Source organism: Anastrepha obliqua, chromosome 1, assembly GCF_027943255.1.
Source record: "Anastrepha obliqua isolate idAnaObli1 chromosome 1, idAnaObli1_1.0, whole genome shotgun sequence".
NCBI classification, from domain to species: Eukaryota; Metazoa; Arthropoda; class Insecta; order Diptera; family Tephritidae; genus Anastrepha; species Anastrepha obliqua.
In genome coordinates, this window is record NC_072892.1 from 124,638,581 (window position 1) to 124,661,555 (window position 22,975).

The 22,975-nt window shown below is 35.9% G+C and overlaps 1 protein-coding gene across 1 annotated transcript in view; it reads right to left on the reverse strand.

Annotated features, from left to right (window-relative positions):
- Positions 1–7,342: 7,342 nt before the first annotated feature.
- The window catches only part of LOC129235984 (neurexin-1), a 58,098-nt gene continuing 42,465 nt past the window's right edge, over positions 7,343–22,975 (reverse strand). Inside the window, exons 19-20 of the mRNA XM_054870103.1 lie at positions 18,297–18,600; positions 7,343–8,589 (exon numbers count right to left, since the gene is read on the reverse strand). Of these exons, the coding sequence (XP_054726078.1) occupies positions 7,553–8,589; positions 18,297–18,600 (1,341 nt within the window). The 3' untranslated portion in view covers positions 7,343–7,552. The remainder of the gene's footprint in view (positions 8,590–18,296; positions 18,601–22,975) is intronic.

Sequence of the window (22,975 nt, forward strand, 5' to 3'; positions counted from 1 at the left end):
ATAAGACCATTTTCTCAGTTAACTTTAAAACTAAACAAAAAGTTTGAAAGCAAATTTTTAAATTTACATGAGAACATATAGCCCTTAATCTGAATTTATTGCCCTGCTCCGAACAAACAAGAACCACCAAAATTTGTTCTGAATTGGAAGATTAATCCAGCCTAAGAAAATTATATGCTAATGTGTCACTTATGTATTTATCTAATTCCCTTTTTAATTTTCTTTCAGGAGTAAATATGTCTTTAAAAATTCATTTTCTGCACTCCCATTTAAATTTTTTCCCGCAAAATCTTGGCGACGAAAGTGATGAGCATGGCGAAAGGTTTCACCAGCAAATGCAAATGATTGAAAGTAGGTATCAAGGATTCTGGGATGTCGCTATGATGGGTGATTACTGTTGGTTTCTCATAAGAGAAACCGATCCTTCTATAAATAAGCGTCAAAACAAGACACATAACTTTTTCAATTATAAAATAAGATCATAGAGTTAAGACAGAATCATATGTACATATGGTATTATTTGTAGGGTACTTAAGTATTAAATGGATATATTTACTTGAATGCTTGTAACTTTTGTATTAGTTCATCGATTTTGTTTAATCAAAGTTTATTTTTTTTGTAATAAAACGGAGCTTAGAGTGAAAACAAAAAATATACGAAAAAGTAAAAAGTTTTCGAGATCCTTTCCCTCAAAGTACAAATTTTTTTATATTTTTACAAAAAAAATTAAAAAAATCCGTTATGATAGCTCGTTATCTTTAAATCTGCAGGGCCTAGCAAAAAGTGTTTTACACACAGTTTATAGCAAATTTTATTACCTTTTAAAAGCTTTCAACGGTTTTGGAATCGCTCAATTCGTTTTCGAGATATATATGATTAAGTGAGCCGAATTTTTTTTTTTTTGAAATAACGGTAATTCGTAAATATCTCAAAAACGTTACCATAGAATAAAAAATAACCTTGATTTTCGGAATCAGACGGTGATTTTACATAGGAATTTCATAACGGCGTCTCTGGTGCATTTTGGCTGTAAACCAGTGTTATCTGCCTTTCGGACATGGCTTAAAACTGTGGGTACCTCAATTTGTGGAACAACATCAAGACGCACGCCACAAATAGGAGGAGGAGCTCGGCCAAACATTTAGTAGAAGTGTATAACCCAATTATTTATTTATCGTTTTAGATGTACTCGTAATTGACAAGACAATCGACTGTTCGTGGATAACGAAAGTTTTTGCATTCTTGTACTTTTTTGTATACTTTTTTACCTTTAAAAGTTGGTTAGGTTTGGCTACGGTGGTTGCCAGATGTAGATATCACTAGCTTGGACTCAAGCTCCCCCTCTAGTGCTCAATGTGGGGTGAATGCAATTCGTCTCTCTAATAAACGATGAAATATTGTGGATGGCTGCAGGTTTTAAGTCAGCCAGAAATTGAAAAAAGTTTAGTAAGCGAAATTTTCATTATGGCGAAAATCTCCGCATGGAAAATTGTTGTATCTGTACTCAGTGCTAAAGATTTGTCTGCTCTAGGCCCCACTATTTCTCCTCCCACCCTCTGGAACGTTTTGCATCCATTTGTATACCATTTTTGCGAGTCATCATGTAGCCAGGTTGAGCTAGTGTTCCGCTCTTATCATTAATGTCTCTTTTTTGTGTTATGTTCCCTTAACCGAAAAATGTTAAAGTACAGGTATGTAAGTTTACAGTTCTATGTTATGTTGAAGTTCGCTCTTAAATGCACTGATATGTACGTGCATAGCACTAACAGCGGATTTAATGGTATCTTTGAATAATAAATCATTTAAAATTTTCATTAAATTAATTTAAAAGAAAATTGTTCTTGCTTTGTTTGTATTCATCGCTGAAGTTGCTATAATAAATATAGCACAGACGTCTGTTATTTTTTACTACATATACTTTTATTTTTACTTTCTAGGCAGATCTGCTGTTTGCTCTAGAAATCTTCTGAAAATATCTGGTCACTTCTCCACTTCAAGCTGTATGTCTGGCACATAGTGTTATGCATGCATGATGATTAAACAGAAATTTCTGTATATGCCAATATTAAATCAAAGAAAGAATATTTATCGCGCCTTATCAAGTTACATTCTTGCGCCAACAGGGGCGTGAAGTTTGATGTAGCAAGTGATGAATTGTTTTCAATGTATGTAAGTATCGATTGTTTATCCATTTACTTAGTTTTTGTTAATCGTATTTCAAAATGTTTGCCTTTGCATTTGATATGTTCAAGTTAAGCATTTATCTTTTAAGTCTAAGTATAGACAAAAGGTCTTACAAAAATTCTTAAAAAACCAACACAAAAAAATGTCTATTGTATCAGCATCAAAAACGATATACAAACACGCATTTTGTGTAAAAATGTTTGCTATTTAGTAGCTTGTTCTAGTTTTTACGATGTTCTTGTATATAATAAATATTGTAAAAAGTTAAATTTGATACAGTGAACACTGGCAATATATTGCCTTCATACGTACAAAGATGACGCCGTACGCAACATGGCGTCATAGATATGATGGACAAAATTATGAACAGCGTGTATGTGTGGGAATTGGTGTAAGTAGACGTGAGCGTGTGGCGTGTATGCAAGCATCTAAGTGCAGTAAACCAACTGGTGTGCGTGAGTTTGAGAACTTTCGAATTATTGCGCGAGTGTGTGTACATTGGCGAGGGGCATATAAAATTGCATCGAAAGAATTACCAAGCGTAGTGTTGCTTACTTTCTGAGCCCGTTTTTTTGCTTTTTGGTTTTTTTGGAGTGTCAAAGCCAAATATGTATGTAAGTAGTTAATAGTGATTATTTCATAATTTATCAATATTCGTTTTTGTCACAGATTTTAATTATTACTTTTATAAGATTTAGTTTGTTGTAGATCAACATAATACTTAAGTTTTTAATTAATTTACTTTATGTATTGTTATGTTATTTGTCTCTTGTTTTGTAGTATATGTTAGTTATATTTTTGTATTAAATTAAAGAAATTGAATTTGTTTTTAAAAATTTCGGACTAAGTATTAAATTACAGCACCACATTTGTTAATTTTTTTTATTGTTTTAAACTTTACATGAAGAATTCAACGAATCAAATTTGGTTAAATATTTATGTAGATTTGCTTGAATTTGGAACTACTTGATTTAATTTTCTTTTTTTGCCTATTTTATTTGTATTTATTGAATTTATTTATTAAGCCATAGATTCTTCGCCGTTCTTCGCTAAAATTTGCTCTTCTTTTTGTTGTTTTTATATATACTAAGTGTTATATATTTATATTTTTTCTTTGTAGCCAACGTTGCCTCCAGTATTTATTTCCATGCGTTTGCCCATAATAAACAATCATCCCACCTCTGTACGTACATAACTGTGCTTCACACTCTTGAGGCCTTACTCAGAGTTCATATATATTTTTTAAGTCTAATATATCCTTATTATACAGTACTTTACATTAAATATTCTATTTATATTCGCATATGGCCCTTAGGTTAATTTTTATTTTTGCTAAAATAATCTTAGTTTATTTCTATCGGACTTTTCCCCAAAAGAAACCCACTGTTTTTGCTAAATTTTTTTAACATAAATTCAAACATGGATTCACTTAGAACATCAGCAGCCGAATCAGACTTCATAGTCCTTAACAGTTCTTGCTAGTTCAACTAATATTAATTTCATTTTTTATTTAATTTTATACCTTTCCATGTATAGAATACATCAAACTCTGTCTTACTACCAGACTCAGAGCGTATTTTTTCAATCGAAAGTATTTGCAATCTACAAACAGATCTGAACTCGTAACAATCCAGAACTAGTAGAGCGGTACAGTACTAGCAATTCAGAGATTTCGTCGCAGTGTTGCTAAGTTACTTAACACCGTTATAAACAAATATTCAAGGTAAGAAATGGCCTCTTATCTGACTTAGTGCTGATTATTTCCGGGGTGGAAGCGTGAGAGAAAGGAACTATTTCCAGGCAGTACCGTGTATAGTAAGCGAATAAAGTTTAGGGTCATAAGGGCATTTTTCTTAAGAGCCTCATAATACGTTACACATGGCTAAAAATGTATAATTTCCTTGTTACATAGGTAATCAAAAGACTGAAAAGTCAGGAAAAGGAGAAATACCTGTACTGTTAGGCGGCGTGCATACATGCAAAAATTCAAACCGGGTTTCGTCGTAATCATTCGTGTATCAATTCGTCAGTACAATGCGCATTATCATTGAACAATTATTGACTATATTAACCCTTTGGGGACGAGTATCAGCATATAGCCGCCCAAGCCGTTTTACCATTCCGGACGCGTGTTGGCATATAGCCGCTCAAATTAGTTGGTAGCTGCACGGCTTGCGACGTCTGTCGTTCTGAGCGATAAGATACGTATAGGTATAGTAAAAGGGCCACGTTTTTATTCAAAGACATTGGGGACCATTAGCGATGAGGTCTTATCTTCCTTATAATGTACACGGACGGTAGAGTCAGAACGAATTTCAGTTCTTCGATTCAGCCTCTCGGTGTCACTGCCAGAGGAACCAGCAGGCTGTTTATATACATATTTTATCCTACACGCGATTGTTAAGCAATCTAGAGATGATATGTTAGATAGTGACAGTTCTGACGAATATTACTTTGAATCTGATAAGACGAAAGATGACGGCATTACTTCGTCAAGTGGAAGTGAAATCCGTGCAATAAGGAATCTACTCAGGCATTTTAACATTAGAATTATTTTTTGATTTTGTGAAAAAATGTTCTGGTTTTAAAATAAGCCTTAGTTTTTTTAACGTTCAACGCATTTATTTTCTTTACTGTGCACTCCAAAACCTCTCGTTCTCAGCGACGCTCGCCCGTCGATCGGCTCCGTCCCCAAAGGGTTAAAGTCTTTGATGCGCTTAGGAGAGACGCGATATGGGCCGCACTGTAAGCTCCCGGTATCCTACCAAAACTAAGCAGCATAATAAAAAGCTCATATATTACAACGGAGCCAGCAGCAGGGAACTCCACGCCGAACAGCTGAGCCAACGCTTTCAGACAGTTTTCAGTGTTAAGCAGAGCAGCGCTCTCTCTCCACTTTTATTTATAGTCACTCTCGATATGATCTTCGAATGTTGTGATTTCGCCAAGCGTGGTATACAATGGAAACTTAATGGGGAGCTTGGAAGCATAGCTTACGCGGATGACGTAGTTTTGTTGTCCGCTAGTCACAATGATATTCAAAGCATGTTAAACATAGTTTTCCCTGTTTCCCACAAAGTTGGCCTAAAAATTAATATATAAAAATTGAAAACTATGAGCTCTAACCCTTAAAATGTGCAACCTTTCTATATCGATAACGACACTCTTTATTATGTGGAGGAATTTGAGTACCTAGGCAGCGTTCTTAGGTCTGTAGGGGGTACCTCGACGCATGTAAATAATCTTCGAAACAAGGCTAAGCGAGCTTACGTTTCTCTTTCAAGAATATGGAAATCCTCCACAATTAATGGAGCGAAAAAATTGAAAATTTTTAACGATTGTGTAAAAACATTGCTCCTTTATGGGAGCGAGACGTGGCACCGATATACACAAGATAAATTGTTTTATCAATCGCTGCTTACTGAGGTTAGGTTAGGTTAGCCTGGTTGGCAACAAGCCACGCATAGACTTTTTGGTCCCTAGCGATACCAGATGGAGACCTACCTCTATGAATACCGAAAGTGGGATGTCAGCGCTTTTGGCGAATCTAAGCAGCGCTGGTAAATCCGCTTTTGAGGCGCCCTTCAGACCCTCAAACAATGGGGCTCCCAGGCATTTTAAACGCGTTTTTAATAATGCCGGGCAAACGCACAGAAGGTGTTCTAAAGTTTCCTTAACATCCTCTATGTGTTTTCTGCATTTGTTCGTGTTAGCAATCCCTATCTTGTACTCATGTGCAGCCAATAAATTATGGCCTGTTAGCATACCTATGATAGTTCTGCAGTCCTTTCGCGAGAGCGTAAATACGAATTGAGTCAGTTTTTTTGTCGTTAGTTCTACACATAACTTTTGCTGTTTTGCATGTGGTCAGATTAGTCCACCTAGCTTACATTCGCTTTTTCATGTAGTCATCCATTTCATTGTATATTGTATTTAGCGGTTTTGGTATGTCGTTCTCTTGTTCAAAAGGTAATCTAACAGCACTTTTTGCTATCCCATATACTATTTCGTTCCCCATAATGCCTTTGTGACCAGGTACCCAATAGATATGCAGCCTAATGTTTGCGGCTAGCCTTTCTATGGCCTCCCTGCTCCGTCGAACATTTTTGGACTACAATATGAGCTTATTGCTTTTATTGCTGCTTGACTGTCCACGTATATATTAATTGTTGAGTTCTTTCTTGTTCTAGTGTAGGCTAGCTTCGCGGCTTTCCCCACAGCAAAAACTTCCGCTTGGAAAATACTGCTGTGGCCCGGCAGCTTGATAGACTGCCTTATCCCTAGTTTTGAGCAGTACATACCCGCTCCCACTCCGTCTAAAGCTTTAGAGCCGTCTGTATAGATGTGAAAAATCCTATCACCAGGCTTCATGCCTGCACCAATGCATCAGAGAGGGTGATAGACCCCAAGTAACGCCCAACATTCTTTTACATGCAACACCGGAAGAAACATGAATGGGTATTTTTCAAAAAAAATATTGAGAATTTTCAGTTTTCGCACCATCATTGAGGTGAGTATTTAGTGTGCGGTTGCTCAATGCTTATTACAAAGCTTTGACCTTGGGATGCAGATTTGCGAAGACACAGGCTGTATCTCCCATCCAGTGCACATCTCATCTACACGCGGTACCGATAGTGTTTTCCACATGAACAAGCGCGTACCCCAACGCACCAACCTATCGGGTTATCCCCTTCCCCTTGCCTATATACATACATATGTGCTTACGCAAGGCCTGCATAGATTTCAAATTGTTTTCACCCAGCACTGAAGCGGCTGCTGATGCACCTCATGATTATTATCTCTCTTGTTTTGCTTTTTTGTACATTACATATACATACATACATATGAGTTTTCTATTTTTAGCTTAGTGATAAACTTTTTGTTACTAATTTCCAAGTATTGGTATATATTTTTAAACTGTCATATATTTATATTATAGGCTGTTTTGTTTTTATTGTGTCTTTGTTATTGTTGGCTGTTGGTTTTGTTAGTATTGATCCTTCTTACTTGTTGCCTCGCGTGTTGCGCCGCCCATACTACCGTAGTTAACTACCGTTATGTATTGTATCTGTTTGTCTGTATGAATAAATACCGCTATACTTATGCTGCGGTGTTAGATACATAAACGAAATATGTATGTAACCGTATATGACACGATTTCAAGACCTTTCTTACGTTTCTCTGCATGTATATGTGTTTGCTTTTTGTCTGTGTAGGTGTTTGTGTGCTTTTGACTATGTATATCATAAATTTATTATTGCTAATTTGAATTAAATATTAAAATACTTAACCACATTTTGTTCGTCCGTTCACTGCCGCTCCAAGAACTCACCACATCACCACCAGTCTTCACTCAAATAAAAACAATTTACACATACCACTCCTTCACGTCCTTGGAATCTCGCTTTTTCGGCTTAGGTTGTACCAGCCCTGCCATTTGTGGGCGGCCATCGGCGCCAGTGCTAGCCATGCCGGAGCTTATGCAGCCATACCCAACAACGCCACCACTACTACCACCAGAGGCGCCGAGCATGCTGCCACTACCGCTACCGCCAGTACCACCGCCACCACCTCCTCCGCCTGTATTATGTCCGTTAGACAGATTCTGATGATGTGTCCCATGGTGTCGTTGCTGATGATATGATCCATTTGTGCTGCTATTACCCAACAATGCTGCATTGGGATTATGACCGTATGCAGCGGCTTTCTCTCCTTCCGTCTTATAGTTACGATCGCCCGTCGATTTGAGCCACAACACCAGCAAGATGACCAGTATAACAGCTATTAGTATACCAGCCACAATACCGATTATCATGGCCGTGCGTTCCTCTTCAATCGAGTTAACACGACCACCCTTGCCCTTGGAACGATAGTTGTTGCCATAAGTAGGCGGTTGCTGTGGTGGTATTTGATAATATGGCGGTGTTTCATGTGGCGACGGTATATGCGGTGATGGACGTTCTTCGGGTATAGATGTATGCTCGCCATTGAATATCATATTTGACTTCTCATCCTCATCTCCGTGATGTCGTTCCCCACCTTCACCGCCGCTAAATACCTGTACTATGTCATAGGGCGTAGTTTGATGTTCCGTAGCTGTGGAATGGATTTCGGGTGGCGGTGTTGCTTGGCTGGTTGTTGTTATCATGGTCGACGTGGATGTGCGCTGCGTAGAAGTAGTGTAGACCGATGTTGGTGTCGATGTTTGCCGCTGCTGGGTAACTATACTCGTAGTTGCGCTGTACGGCACGGTTGTTTCACGTGGTACATTTGTCTGACTCTCGGTTCGGGTCACAACACTGCTGCTACTGATGCTACTCGAACGCTGTTGCTCTGTAGTTGTCGATGTGTCAGTGCGCCGACCAGCGCCATCTGTCGTCGACGACGCCACTTCATTGTTGCTCTCTGAAATGGTGATGCAAAGTTTAGTACATAAAGTGAATGAGTTAAAAATACAATTTGCTGTAGGAAAAAACGTAAACCAACCCACTGGCTTCCTCTCTCTCACTTTTAATTGTGACAACTAAACGTAATAGTTAAGGTGCCATAGTTTATTTAACCCAGAAAACTGATTTACACAAAGGCGAGAAAATCCAAAAATATGGTGCTTCAATTTTTAATATTTCTTTCCTAGCTTTTATTCATATGTTGTAAAATTGTATCCGCTTTATGCATAAGTTTTTTAAATGTGATAATATTGTGAAGTAAGAGTTTTACAAAAAAAACTATAAATACCACATGCATACATAGGTAGACACCACAAATGCTAGGAACCAAGATTTGATCACTTGTTTGTCAGAGATAACTGGGATTAATAATTGGTCATCGGAGAGTTGAATTTTATCATTGTGCCAAATTCTGTGCTATGGGTGCGAGTGGGATAAGGGACAACGTTATTGATGCCGACATTTAACAGAACGGCATACGACCATCTTTTTCTGTTGTTGATATCTGCCTTGTTTTAGATATAATATATCACACACACATACATATGTGGAAAGACGCTCCCTGGTTCGCCAGACGAAAAACAAGTGGAATTTGTCGAGCTCTTAGTGTTTATTATATTTAACATGATTTCAAGAATGTTTTTTCTTCATCTGATAGTTAAATATATATATTATCTATTTTTCGAATACTAGGTTGTTCAATAAGTTTTGCAGTTCGATAAGAAAAATACAATTTTATGGCTTCAAATACACTTTATTATACCATCAATACCCTTGCTCCAACGAGATTCCAATTTATGAATTCCATCCCTGAAGTGAGACTCAGGAAGGACTGCAAAATATGCTCCCTCAGCTTTTATGACCTCATCATTTGATAAAAAGCGCACTCAATGCATGCATTTTTTTAGGTCTGGAAGCAGACGAAAGACGCTAGTGGCCAAATCTGGTGAATGCAGTGGATGCTTCAACAATTCTTAGATTTTAGCTTTTGTCAAAATGCTCTTGTGACACGTCACCTTGCCCTGGTGAAAGAGAATTTTTTGCTTTTGCAAGCTGAGTCTTTTTTCACGAATGCCTTCCTTCAACTGGTCAAAAAGGTTACAATAATATTCAGAAATTATTGGTTTACCAGTTTGCAAGTAATCAACTAACAAAATTCCTTTCGCATTCTACAAAACTGATGCTGACACCTTCTTGGTCGATTTCTGGACACAAACTCGTTTCGGAGCCAAAATACCAGGTTCACACCACTCTTTAGTGTCTTATTTTGATTTAGGATCATGACGACAGACCCAAGTCTCATCTATAGTGATAAATCGACGCACAAAATCCACTTTATCCTTTCGAAAACGCTGTAAATGTTACTGAGAAAGTCACATTCGAATGTGTTTTGTTCCATTGTTAGCGAATGCGTCACAATACGTCAGTCAAAATATTGCTTACAGTACCCAATCAGATACCTTGGGCTTCTACTAAATATATTTCAGTCGCTCGACGATGTTCCAATACGATATCCTGATATCCTTTTTCTACGATTTCTGGTGCTGTTGCTGTTTTTGAACATCCTTGACGTGGGTCGTATTCAAGGCTTGTACGACCACATTTAAATTCTGCAACCCGACTTTCTACTGTACTACTTAATGGCAAAAAGTTCTTATATACTTTCAAGATTTGTTCATAAATTTCCTTTGCCTTTAAACCTTCCAAAAATAAAAATTCAATCACTGCACCATACTTGATTTTTTCCATTGTAAAAACTACTGTGACACTTAGGCACTAAATGGCTGGTAAACAAAGAATGAATTGACAGATTGAAATGAAACTTCACATACGAAGAGTGTACCAACATACAAAAGCAAAAAAAAAAAAACTTAGGCTAGTAGCAACGCCCTCTCTTATCGAACCGCAAAACTTATTGAACAATCAAGTATGAACTTTTAAAAATGTTGAGCAGTCACCAACGAACACTCATAGCGTACAATCGCTTTTTTTCGTTCCGCCGCGATGTTTAGAGCATTCTCTCTTTTTTTTTTGTTATTTTCGGCCGCTTGTTTTTCTGGTCAATTAAACTAGTATTAAGAATCTGATCTAAATTGATGGCCCCTGGGCATTAAATTTGGGAACAACAGGTTCGCCCTGTTAACTCCGTCACCTAAAGCCAACCGCAAAATATCTGAAATCTCTCCATTGAACTTCTAACCACCAAAACGGATGACCCCCGGTTCTTAATTATCAGAGCCCGGAATGAAAAGAAACTGACAACTGTATTCTGTTTTGCAAGGGCATATAAGCAATAAGCAAAGAAGTCAACAACATCACTGAGCATCCCAATAGTTCTCTCCCATTACTTTTTAAAAATATGAAAACGGCTGACAAATTCTTAGTTGCCAACACGTTGTCTGACGTTACAGATATTGCAATTAAATTACATAAATCTCTTTACTCCGTCTTTGTCACTTGTCCGAAGAAGAGTTCGTTGAAGGCCTTCAAGAAAATGGTGTTAAATCAGCATTCAAATTATCCAAGATCAGCGAGGCTTTCGCAAATACACTGGCGCCATTTTACAAACATTTCATAAACCTTCCACCTTCCAGACAAAATTGAAGTCGCTTGGAGAACTTTATCCGACCGTTCGTATTACTCAACCATGCGTTGCAAGATTTGTCAGATTCTTGGTCACACCGCAGAAAATTGTCGCCACTCTACAATTTGTACCACGTGCAACCTCCCCCCGTTCTCCTTCCGAATGCACTAAAGTTATGTATGCCAACAGCCAATCAGATAATCACTCTTCCTCTAACCTATGTCCTAAAATTCCGCAAACTAAAGAAATACTTAAAATTAAAACCATAAATAAATGCAATGTGCGTGACGCAATCAAAAAATTTAATGATCAAATACCTCCAACGCCGAACCCAACTTCTTTTGCTAATGTAGCAAAAGCTTCAAATAACAGTATTTAAGAAATTACATCTCAAAATTGATGGGTTTGTAAATTGGTTTGTAAATTTTAATCAAAATTGATAATCCTTCGCCATCCTAGCCTGAACCTTGCCTAGCCCACAACGGCACTGCTCGCTTCCCAAACGATTACGTTGAATGTTCCACATATTTTAGAATCTTCCACATATTACGTCTAACAAACAGGGCATTGCCATCCTTGTCAAAGGAAATCGAACTCAAACTACACACTTCCAACAAATCTACAGTAGTGTACGGTTTTTCTCCTCCTAACCAATTGATCTCTACAACAGATTTCAACTACAGATTTTCAACAGCTTCCTCTACCCATGCCATTATTGTAGGTGGTGATTTTAATGCTTGGAGCCCAATCTGCGCGTCCATTTTCTCCAACTCAAAAGGTCGAACAATTGAAAATTCCACCCGAGATTATACCGTCGTTGTCCTAAATCACGGATCTCCCTCCCACTTTCTACCCATTCATCCTTTAAACATATTGACCTTACCCTTTGTTCTTCATCCCTCTCTTCCAAAGTAGCATGGCTCCGCTTTGATGATTTTCACGATAGTGATCATTTCTCTATACTCTCCAAAATCAAATATTCCCGCCTAAAAAACTCTTCTCAAACGCTGAATCTACTTCAAAACTACGAAACTCTCTCCTGTTCTTTCCCTATTTCATCCAACATCATCCCAGACGCATCGAACATCCAAAAAATCATCCGTTCCTCAGCAAATTAATCCATCCCAATTTTTATAACAAAGCTGATCAAGCCTGTTCCTTTGTGGTGGGCAGCGAGATTTCAGTATTAAGACTAAAGAAGCAGAACGCCTGGTACGAATTCAAGCGCAGTCGGACCCAATCGAATCTTATCCTGTACAAAAAATGCAAAACACTTTTTCGGCGCAGTGCTAAGAAGTCTAAAATCCGCACAAAAAGAAAAGAGGCATATGTAATTCTAAAAAAATTGTTTGATATTAGTTGTGCAGGAATATTACAGAAAGAAGCCTATGTCCATAGGGGCTTTGGCCTGTTATTACTTATTATAAAATGCAATATCGAGTTTCACATGCTGCTATAATTTTTTGCAACCTCAGTAGACGACGTTTACAGATTTTCTCCACTTAAATTAACTATTGCTGCTCTTTGCCTTTTCCTCATGTCGTTAATAATAATTAAACAAACCAAAAACACTAAAATTTACCACCAAATCAATTTCTATGAAGAAAAACCTTTCAAAATAGTCTTGACCGCTGATTGTCAATTTTGCAGCTAATCTGCCATTTGTGAACGGGTAGATTATTTTTTGTGGATTTATTGCTAATCACTGCATATGTGAATGTACTTTTACTTGTAGAATTGACATGAACAGAAATACATGACTTTTAAGAGTACTGGAAGTTTTAGTTGTGTTCTCTCTTCGTAGTAACTTTATTTATTTTTTATCACTTATTGCCAAAAGAAGCAAATCAACAGATATGTAGGCTTATTTCTGATAAGTACGAGCAATAGCATGTGCTCACATAAACTTATTTACAATAGATATGTGCATATGAGTGTAATCAAATACTGTTTTTGTATCCTTAAGAACCAACTAATACATAGATAAATATGTATGCATACATACATATTATATAAGATAAAATTGAAAATTAAGTAAATTGGGATATGTGAATTAAAGATTAACAAGTGCATATTAAAAGTCATTTCTTACGTATGTACATACTCAAATACTTGTACATACACACAAATGCATACAAACAATGTTGCATGCATTCCTAGATTAACTTACATGTATGTATGTATGTACTTTTCAAAATTCATACACTAATACATATTCATATCCTTGCTATTTATAATTGCACACTAACGCATACAATAATATAGTATATTCGTAGACATTTCTAAATGTATGTACATATATACATATGCACTGAGTACGAGTATATAATCAAAATGCATCCAAGTAATATTTATATGACCAAATGCATGTTTGGCAAGCGCATCAGACAGTTTACAATGCAGATATGTTTGAGTAGTCGTTGAGTGGGCACCTTGCAGGTGGTTGGCAAGCCTTACGCACGGCCTATGCATATTATACATACATACACAAGTGCCTTAAGCGATTGTTGATCAATTTTGATGCGGCAGTTACCGTTGCTGTAGCTTAAATGGTAGCCGTTGTTAAATTGGCGTTGGCGTTAAGCAGTAGCGATAACGTAATTTTGGCCGCGCGGTGAGTGACCAGCTTGATGATGGTGATGTTGTCTTTTGTTGTTAGCATTGTTGTAATTTGCAAGTGTTGTTGATCGTGAGCGTGGGCATGGTCGTGTTGTGAGTATTCTGATCTGATATTTATTTACTTTCTAGTTATTTTATTCAGTTAAATCTGTTTATTATTTTGTTTCTTATTGTTGTTATTGTTTTTCGTTTTTTTTTTTTTTTCTTTTTTTGTGGATTTTTTGAATACTTCAAATGGCAATTCTTGTTGTTGAAGTCACGTTCGCCTCACATTTCACTCATTCTACGATTGCATTCTATGCAATTGGCAAATCCATTGCACGATCAGAGTCAGAAATATGAAGAGTTCATTTTCTGAAAGAGATAATTCCAACTCAGAACCATGAATTCAAGATTTCAAGTTGTGGAACAGCGAGTAACAAGAAACGAGTAACGAGCTTCCATGGGCGAACGGCAGTGGTTGTGGTGAATGTATGGCTGATTGGTTGATTGGTTGATAGATTGGATTGTTTGGCTGATTGAAATGTTGATTGTACGTATATATTTAGGTAATTGGTTGTTTATTTGTCTGGCTGAGCGAAATGCGTTTGATGCTTTCGAATTGCGATTATGTCTGACATTATGAAAATGCTTGCTACGATTTTTTAGGCAAATCTACCATTTAATGGGCTGGCAGAGCTAAGCCATGCTATATGTACATACACACATAAATGCACATATGTATGTATGTAGCATCTACAACTAAAACTAAAACTTACACTACAGCCACTTTTCTTCTGCAATATAATCAGCAACATGTGGCAAACTGGCAATTGAACTCATGCAAATAGTTTAATACTCATTTACAGCTACATATGTACACTTTTTAGTAAATGACTTTTCACAAAACAACTCAAGTTGATTTAGCACTTTCTGCTTTTAAATCCTTCATAGCCTTGGCTTGTAAATGAAGATTAATAAATTTTACGAATAAAAAAAATTATAATAAAAAATAAACAAAAATCGTGATTTATGGAGCCAGATAAGTTGTTTTGTCAAAACGTCATACAAAGCCTATAGGTTATGAGATGTTATATTAAGGGGTTAGCGGTAGTCAGAATTAAAAAAAAATTAGATTTTTTTTTGCATTTTCTTAAAGTATAATATCTTACAAATATTGTGTAAAAATTTTAAGTGCATCCGACAAATACTTTTCGAGTTATTCAACAATTAACAAAGGGCATTCGGGCGCTCCGGAGCAGATAGCAAAACTTTAAATGTTTTTTTTTTTTCAAAACTATGTTTTTTGAACTGGCGATCACTATAACTTAGAAACCGCTTGGCAGATTTCAATAAAATTTACACTGCTTTTGAAAAACATAAAAAACTCGAGCCTGATCGAAGGATTTTTTTTTCAAAATTTTCGATTTTTTTTAACAATTAATTGTCGGCTTTTTCTCGAAAATCTGCAAAATATTTACTGAGGCCCCCATATTGTTAATTAACACATTGACTGCCAAGGCACTTTCAGCAAATAAGATGCTCTGGGGCCACAGCATTTTTTTTTTAATTTCATCAGAGACGTCAAAATTGGAATTTAGGGTAGTGTTGGTAATATTTTCTGCTTAGAAACATGCAGTTTTTAACTAATTAGTATGTCACATACATATGTCAAGCTCTACTTCGTTTTGCAAAAACAAAACAATTGGGAGTATGTTGCTTTTGCAAACAAACACCAAACAACGTTATATGACGACAATGTATTTTGATGTTTGAATCCGTTATTTTTGCAAACAGAATTGTTTTTTGAGCTGCGCCAAAGCCACTATAACAGAAATTTCATGGGAAGCCATATATTTTATTATTGCAATAAAATCATATTTATCGTCAATCGTTGTTGTGTGACATGGCGAGAGAGAATAATAGTCGTGTCGGACATATGTGTCCGACGTGGCGTAAACCGTATAGTACAGTGTCACACATATATGGCCGACGTGGCAGTCAATGTGTTAAGCTTCGATCAGGCACAAGATTATCTATTCATAAGTCTAATTTCTCTTGTCCGATTGATTTTAGATGAATCTCCAAGGACTTCTGGAGAAACGGGCTCCACACAAACAGCGATAACTCTAAAGTCAAGTCGAAACATGATGCAATAATATAATGGTTTTATTTTTGTAAAATAAAACAACTGACTAGCAAAAAAAATGAGTGAAAATCATAATTTTTTCTGACGTCTGAATACCCCTAACTCCTTAATGCCTCCAAGGGTCGCTTCATCGGATGTCATCGTCGTCCAAGCTTTTACGCCATACGATAGGCCGGATATGATGAGGGGCTTATAAAGTGTCAGTTTTGTTTGTGGAGAGTGGACTTTACTACTCAATTGCCTACTTAGTCCAAATTGGCAGGCCATCCTAATTCAAAGAAAGAAGATACGTCGAAATGTACAAGTATCAGGAGCACGATACGCTGGTCTATACGAAAAACTGAATCTACCTGTTACAACCCATCAAAACAATTTGGCAAGTACTGTAAGAGATGGGCCACCAGAATGTATATACAAATACGCTTTTCGTTAGCTTAAGTAGACTACGGCCGGATTTATATCCGACGAGACAGTATTACCAAGAAGTTTATGGGAAATAATTTATACAATAAAAACAAGAAAAACAGCACAAAGGCTTTACTGAGTAGGTTAAGCAGTTATCCAACTATTAAAGCTGAGGCTTGTGGAATTTGGCACAACTCTACGAAAATAATTATATAAGAAATACATATTTAAACTCTGCTCTATTTCGAATGTCTCAGGCACATCACGTTAGAATGTTCGTAATTGGCTAATATATTTTTCCATAATTGCCTTAATATTTTCACATACATTTTTCAAGAATTTTTACTCTCCTTCACATGCTTCAAAAAACTTTAAAGCACATCAAAAAGCAGATTAAGCAACAATGAAATTTTTGTTTTATTCATTAACTGCCTTTTGTTGAAAGTCTTTAGCTGGCCTGTTGTCGTGTAGACTGATAATTAGACATTATGATTTTCACTTTCTACCCATGACTGAGAGGCTATCAGGCTTGGATAGTGACTGTTTGGCGAATTTTCTCAGTATTGCGCAAAGTTAATTGGTATCGAAATGGTACCAAATTATTGGTTATCACGCCATTCAAGAAGAAGAATGTGCGACATCCTTCTACCAACTCAACTGTGCCCTCGTGCATTTGGACACTACCATTTCACCTAAGCTAATCTAAAACATCCTTTTAGAACCGCAAAACAAACCCAGATCATTCCTTACTATGCGCTATCGCTGAAATTAGCTTCTTTATAAGTCATCACTGATGTCACATCGGAAAGATGACCAGCGCAATTCAAGCCTATAAATGGCATTTGGATCACGATGAGAACTAACAGTTGCTTTCTGAATATAAGGTGACCGCTGTTTATAAGCATCTCATGCCCCACGTTTGCACATGCCCCATCACACCTCTCTCACTCTGGATCCAACTTGTCGAAAAAGTGTGCCCTCGGCCTACCGTTACATGAGCTAGACGAAGACGACCGGTAACTGCGTTGTACTGACAGGCTTTAGTAAGCTGCTACAACAACAACAACACGCATCTCAGGTTACGTAGTCTAGTTACGCCATGCATTTTTCAACAGTGGATTCCTTTTAACAAACTTTCACACGATTCTCTAGTATAAAAGCTTCTTAGAATAAGTTACACTACAATTAATAAGTCAAAGAGCTCTGCCTAAATATGTAAATATTTAAATCGAAATACTGTTAATACCACGTGGCGCAAAATTAATCATCCAATCTTGTTTTTGAATAACTGTTTTACTAAGTAATTTTTAATTTTTTTTTATTGATTCCATTATTTATTGCTGCTGTTAAAAATAAATGTTTTGAGTGATGGAAATCTTTATTCTATTACTTGTTTATTTGTTTATAGCAGTTGTCTAGGTCACAAGTGTCAAATATGATTGACGTACGACGCCATTTGCAAAAATTATAATTAATTAATTTTGCGCCACCTTGTATTTTTGTTTACTGTTCTAAGTTCTTACTCATACGGCTTCGTGCATAAAGATGTGCATATATTTGTGTGTCTTAACGCTAGTGAACCAAAAGTAAAAAAAATGTTTAAATTAAAATATATATCTTAACGCTTTTCAATATCCCCTGGCATGCTTTATTAACAGCATTTCTGAATATATGTATTTTAAAAACTAAGAACTAGTAAAATACAATCGCGTTTCTCAAAAAAAATTATAATTTATAATATAATCAATTCGTAACCAATTTTGGCCCTTCCTTCTTCTTACTTTGATTACTTAGCTCTCATTCTTACCCTCATTTTTGCTAGCGCAATAACAACAGAATTATTGTGAGTGAAATGCCAATGAAATGACTATACTGACTACCAACTATATGGCAACTTAACTTGCAACAAAAGCATTATATAAGAACTTACCTGATCCCTTTGCCGTACTGGTGGATGTGAACTGCTCCGTAGTCTCGCCATAATCACCAGATCCATGCAGGCAATCTTCATCATCACAAGCGCGCTCAGTGCCATTGGTCTTGTCTGTATTAACATTTTGTTGTGCTGTTGTTGTTTGTTTTGTCGGTGGCACATACACTGGTGTTATCAAATCATCTCCACTGCCCGATTCGAATGGTGGTGTACATTCATCTTCATCATCTCCACGACAACCCGAACCAGCACCCGAAAATATTAAATCATCAATAGCACCGGGATAGCCACTCGCCGGAGTCTGCTCGTTGGTGTTATGAAATGCAAGAGAATATATAAAATGCTCATACAGAAATAAATCAATCAAGCCACACGTATTTTGCGCTGTATGAGTATAAATATGTATGAGTATGTATGTTAAGACAAGCAGTGCAGTTGGTGGTATAAGTATACGAGTAAAATGTATAATGTACGAGTATGATTAGAGGCATGCATAATGTTATGTTATGAACGAGTACTATGTTATGTTAGTTATGAAAAATGGACAGTTGTGGAGAAAAGAGTCAGAAATGTGCTCGGGTTAGTGCATTATTTAAAGTGAGTAAAAAGTGAGAGAGGAAAGTACAAGTAGATTGAAGTGTGAACACAAAAAATAAAATTAATCAATTAATCTACGAAAAAAACCTAACACCCACCGAAGCTGCTTAATGCATTTTGAAAGTCTGATGATAAATGCAAGATCTGCTAAGGTTGATAATATTTTTTAAAGAGTTTGCTCGTTTTTGTTTATAAAAACTACTACATCAGTGGTTGCCCTAAGTGAATGGATTAGTGCATGACCACCGTTCGGTTGCTCCGAGGCTCAACACGTATTGTGGGCATCAAATATCCTATAATGGAAAGAATTTTTTCAACTTTTCAAATATGGCAATGGCAAGTCACAGCTACTTTCCTGTACCTTTTGTGAAGCATGACATTTTTTACTATGTCTATTAGTATAAAATACATTTGTTTTACATTTTCTATCACTTCAAGTTTTAGGCTATATCATTTGTGTGAAATGTTAGCATAAATACTTTTGAGAATATTGAAAATTTATAACAAAGTGCCAACAAAGAATCAATCACGATAAGCCTTTTTGCACCACCTCATTTTGTAGAAAAGTATTAATGAAAGGCATGAAACGCTTGAGGAGGCTTATGTTAAATGTATGCTCCAACTTATGGAACACTCTGCGCATGGTGTGGTCGTTTTAAAAACAATTACTAGAATGTAAGAGAGTAAGAACCGATATTTTCAATATATAATATAAGATCAGAGTATTCCAAAAAAATATTTACACGCTTTAAAATCTTATTATTTTTAATTTATTTTTTCTTTTTTATTTTATTATTTATTCGAAAATCATATTATTGTGTTGGACGACAAAATAGTGCAATTCTATTTCAATCATGAGTTGAGATAATTAATGCTAATTTTTTGGTAAATTCTTGTTTGTTATAATTGCAAATAAAATTTCTTACTTAAAATCATTAAATGGGAAGAAGACTTCACTGCTAACTCGAAAAGAATTTGGGACCTTTACGAAATTTTTTAGAAAAGTAAGCGTGACCCTTTTAAGTCCCCTCGAGCAATAACGCTAAAAACTAATGAGGAGTATAGCCTGAATACATAGGTATATCAAGCAGGGTTATGCGAAAACGTCTTAATGAAAATAAATTGTATGCGCGTGTCAGCAGAAAAAAAACCGCTACTGTCAAAAAAAAAAAAATCTTTCGAAAATGTCCATAAAAAGACATATGTATATTTCTGGAAAATAATAAAACTAAAATTAATAATATATGATTGTTCTTGATGGGAAAGCTTTTACTCATCATGAAAAAAGCAAGAGTTCAATCCCCGGTGAACAAAGGCCGTAAAGCACGGTGCAGTTGAAATGTTGGGGTATCATTTTCTGGGAATGGAGTTGTACTAATTGTGAGAATAAATAATAATAAATATGGGTAAGTTTGCTTATCGTGATATTCTCAAAAACACCCTGGAGCCAAATTTCGATGATTCCATGCCACTAAACTGGTTATTCGTGGATGATTAAGACCCCAAGCATACAGTGAAAGGGGTGAAAAATTAAATTTCCAAAAAAAAATTCCAGTTCTGGATTGACCAGCGCAAAGCCCCGACCTTAACCTCCTTGTCCAAAAAAATTGAAAATACCAATGAACCATGGCAAAGAGTACAGGAAGTGTGGAACTATGTTCCTTTTGGATATCAAAAATTTGCCTCGTAGGTGTGAAGCAGCTTTAAAAAATGGATACTCAACCAAGTACTAACCAGGTGAATAATTAAAAAACAAAGTTTACAAATTTTAAATAACTAATTTCTGTTTTTCTTGCAGTTAAAAATAGTAATAAAAATGCGATAAAAATGCGCTATTTCAAAATTTGATGAATTCCGATTTTGGAAACTCTTTATATTTATAGATATTGAATTGATATTTATTTTGATTTTTTAAGATTATCTGAAATAAAAAAATAGATTTTTGCAAAAATAAAAATACCAGGTTGTCCAGTAATGAAATTCATCATTATATGTTATTTTGAGGAAATGCACTATTTCTCTGTCCATGGCTATATGTATTTATAATTGACGCTTACTTCCTTTGTTAATTGTTTGGCCGAGCTCCTCCTCCTATTTGTGGTGTGCGTCTTCATGTTTTCCACAAAAGGAGGTGCTTAAAGTTTTTAGCCGCCTCCGAACGGCTGATGGCTATTTTTTGAAGCTGGAGGAGGTTTGGAGGAGCGACCGTTATTAGAAAAAACTTTATCTATCATTTGGTGTTTCTTGTCCGAGGTTTCGAACCCGGTCACTACGAATGGTAGTCAAGCATCACCACTTTTGGCTACGGCGGTAACTAACATCAGAGGTTATCGGCCTGAATGGCTAGACTTTGAAAATCTTACATTTATTTTAAAGTGCTATCATCTAAGTACAAAGTATAGAAGCGTAGTAAAGTTGCAAAAACGGGTTAGAAGAGAGCTTCAGCGATATCTACCTACTAAACGCATCATAATACGCTCATTGATCACATTGAAAGCAGCGAGACTATTCAAGATGCTCACACGCAGTGTTCTGGGAGGCAAAGTTTATCCAAAAGCACCGCCAGAGATGAACTAATGGAAACTTATCGCCTGACTTCAAAATGGCAGTATTTTGAACATTTGCGCTGACGCAAGAAATTCTAACTACATCTGTCTTCTTCAATTTAAACTTTTAATCTGTAATCTATACGAGTGTATATAGTACTATTTTTATAATCACACAAATTGTGTATATATTTTCTGGGCACACACTGTGTATAAGAAAATCTGTTAAAAATACTTTGTAGTCGATTATTATCTGATGTGGAATTTTCGTTCCACATACCGTTAAGAGAATCGAACAGAAAAAATGTTAAATTATAATTTATTACTTAATAGAACAGACATCAGTTAAGTAAGCAAAACCAAAAACCTTATCACTAAATAAACTTTTTCAATTGAAAATATAATATGTGTGTGTTACGTTTTTTTGTTTTAGGTGCAATAGCAGAAAAAGTAGCAAAATATTAAATAAGCGTTTTTAAACACCAACCAGCTCTCACAAAATCTAAAGTTATTAATATAACCAAGTATGTGTTAGCCTGCATAATACATGGCTTAAAAGCTAATATTAATTCGATTGGATTCTGAGAGCAGTTGACATTTTGTTTAATAAACTTAAAAATAATTACGAGAAAGAATGCGAATGCAATATTATAATATTTTACATCGAAACAATCCACAATGTTATTATTTAGTATGAAAAGTTTACAAATATACAGTACAGTATATGATAATAATTTAGGAGCCATCCACTTGCTTGTTGACATTTTGGAAAAGTATTAAGAATTTACAAGTAAAAGAAAAATCGAACAGTGTAAGAATTTGTAAATATGTATGTAAAGTTTGATAACATTTCAGCTGGAGGTATGGCCAATAGAGGCATATCTAAGATGTAGAGGTGTCAATGTAGGTGTAAACTTAGAGTTTATGGAATGTTAACAGCAATGTCAACAACAATGGCGTGCTAACAACAATTAACAGCTTTTGTTTTCTGTGCTCTTTGTGAGCGAGCTGAAGTTGCGAAATCAGATTTGATAGTAGTAGTACACCTCAAGATATACTATACTCTTCTATGGGTCTTGTAGCGCTGGTAAGTGAGAAATTATGAGATATTTCTCAACTGCATTTGAAGAAGTTTGAAAAGTTCATCAAGGCAAGCGATCGTTGAATAAACAGTAGTTGAATGGATTTCTCACAATATTCAATAGTCTCTCTAAAAGCAAAGTGCCAGGAAACCTAGCAAAATAAGCTCACTCTAGTCTTTTAATTATAATGATTGTAATTAGGTGCAACAGAAGCGAATGGGGACGTTCAAAGTTCCGTAATACACAGACTATTCAAAAATGTTGGCAGGTGTTTGTAGATGTCATTTATGGCAGTTATTTGAAGTTGCCTGTGTTTACAAAAGCGCAAAACTTAAGCTGAGAGTATCTGAAATACTTTAGAGTCCGCGGCAATTAATGTTTTTTCTATGACATAGTGACAACAAGCACACGGTATGATTGTCTTGCCAATAAAAAAATAACACATAGTCAT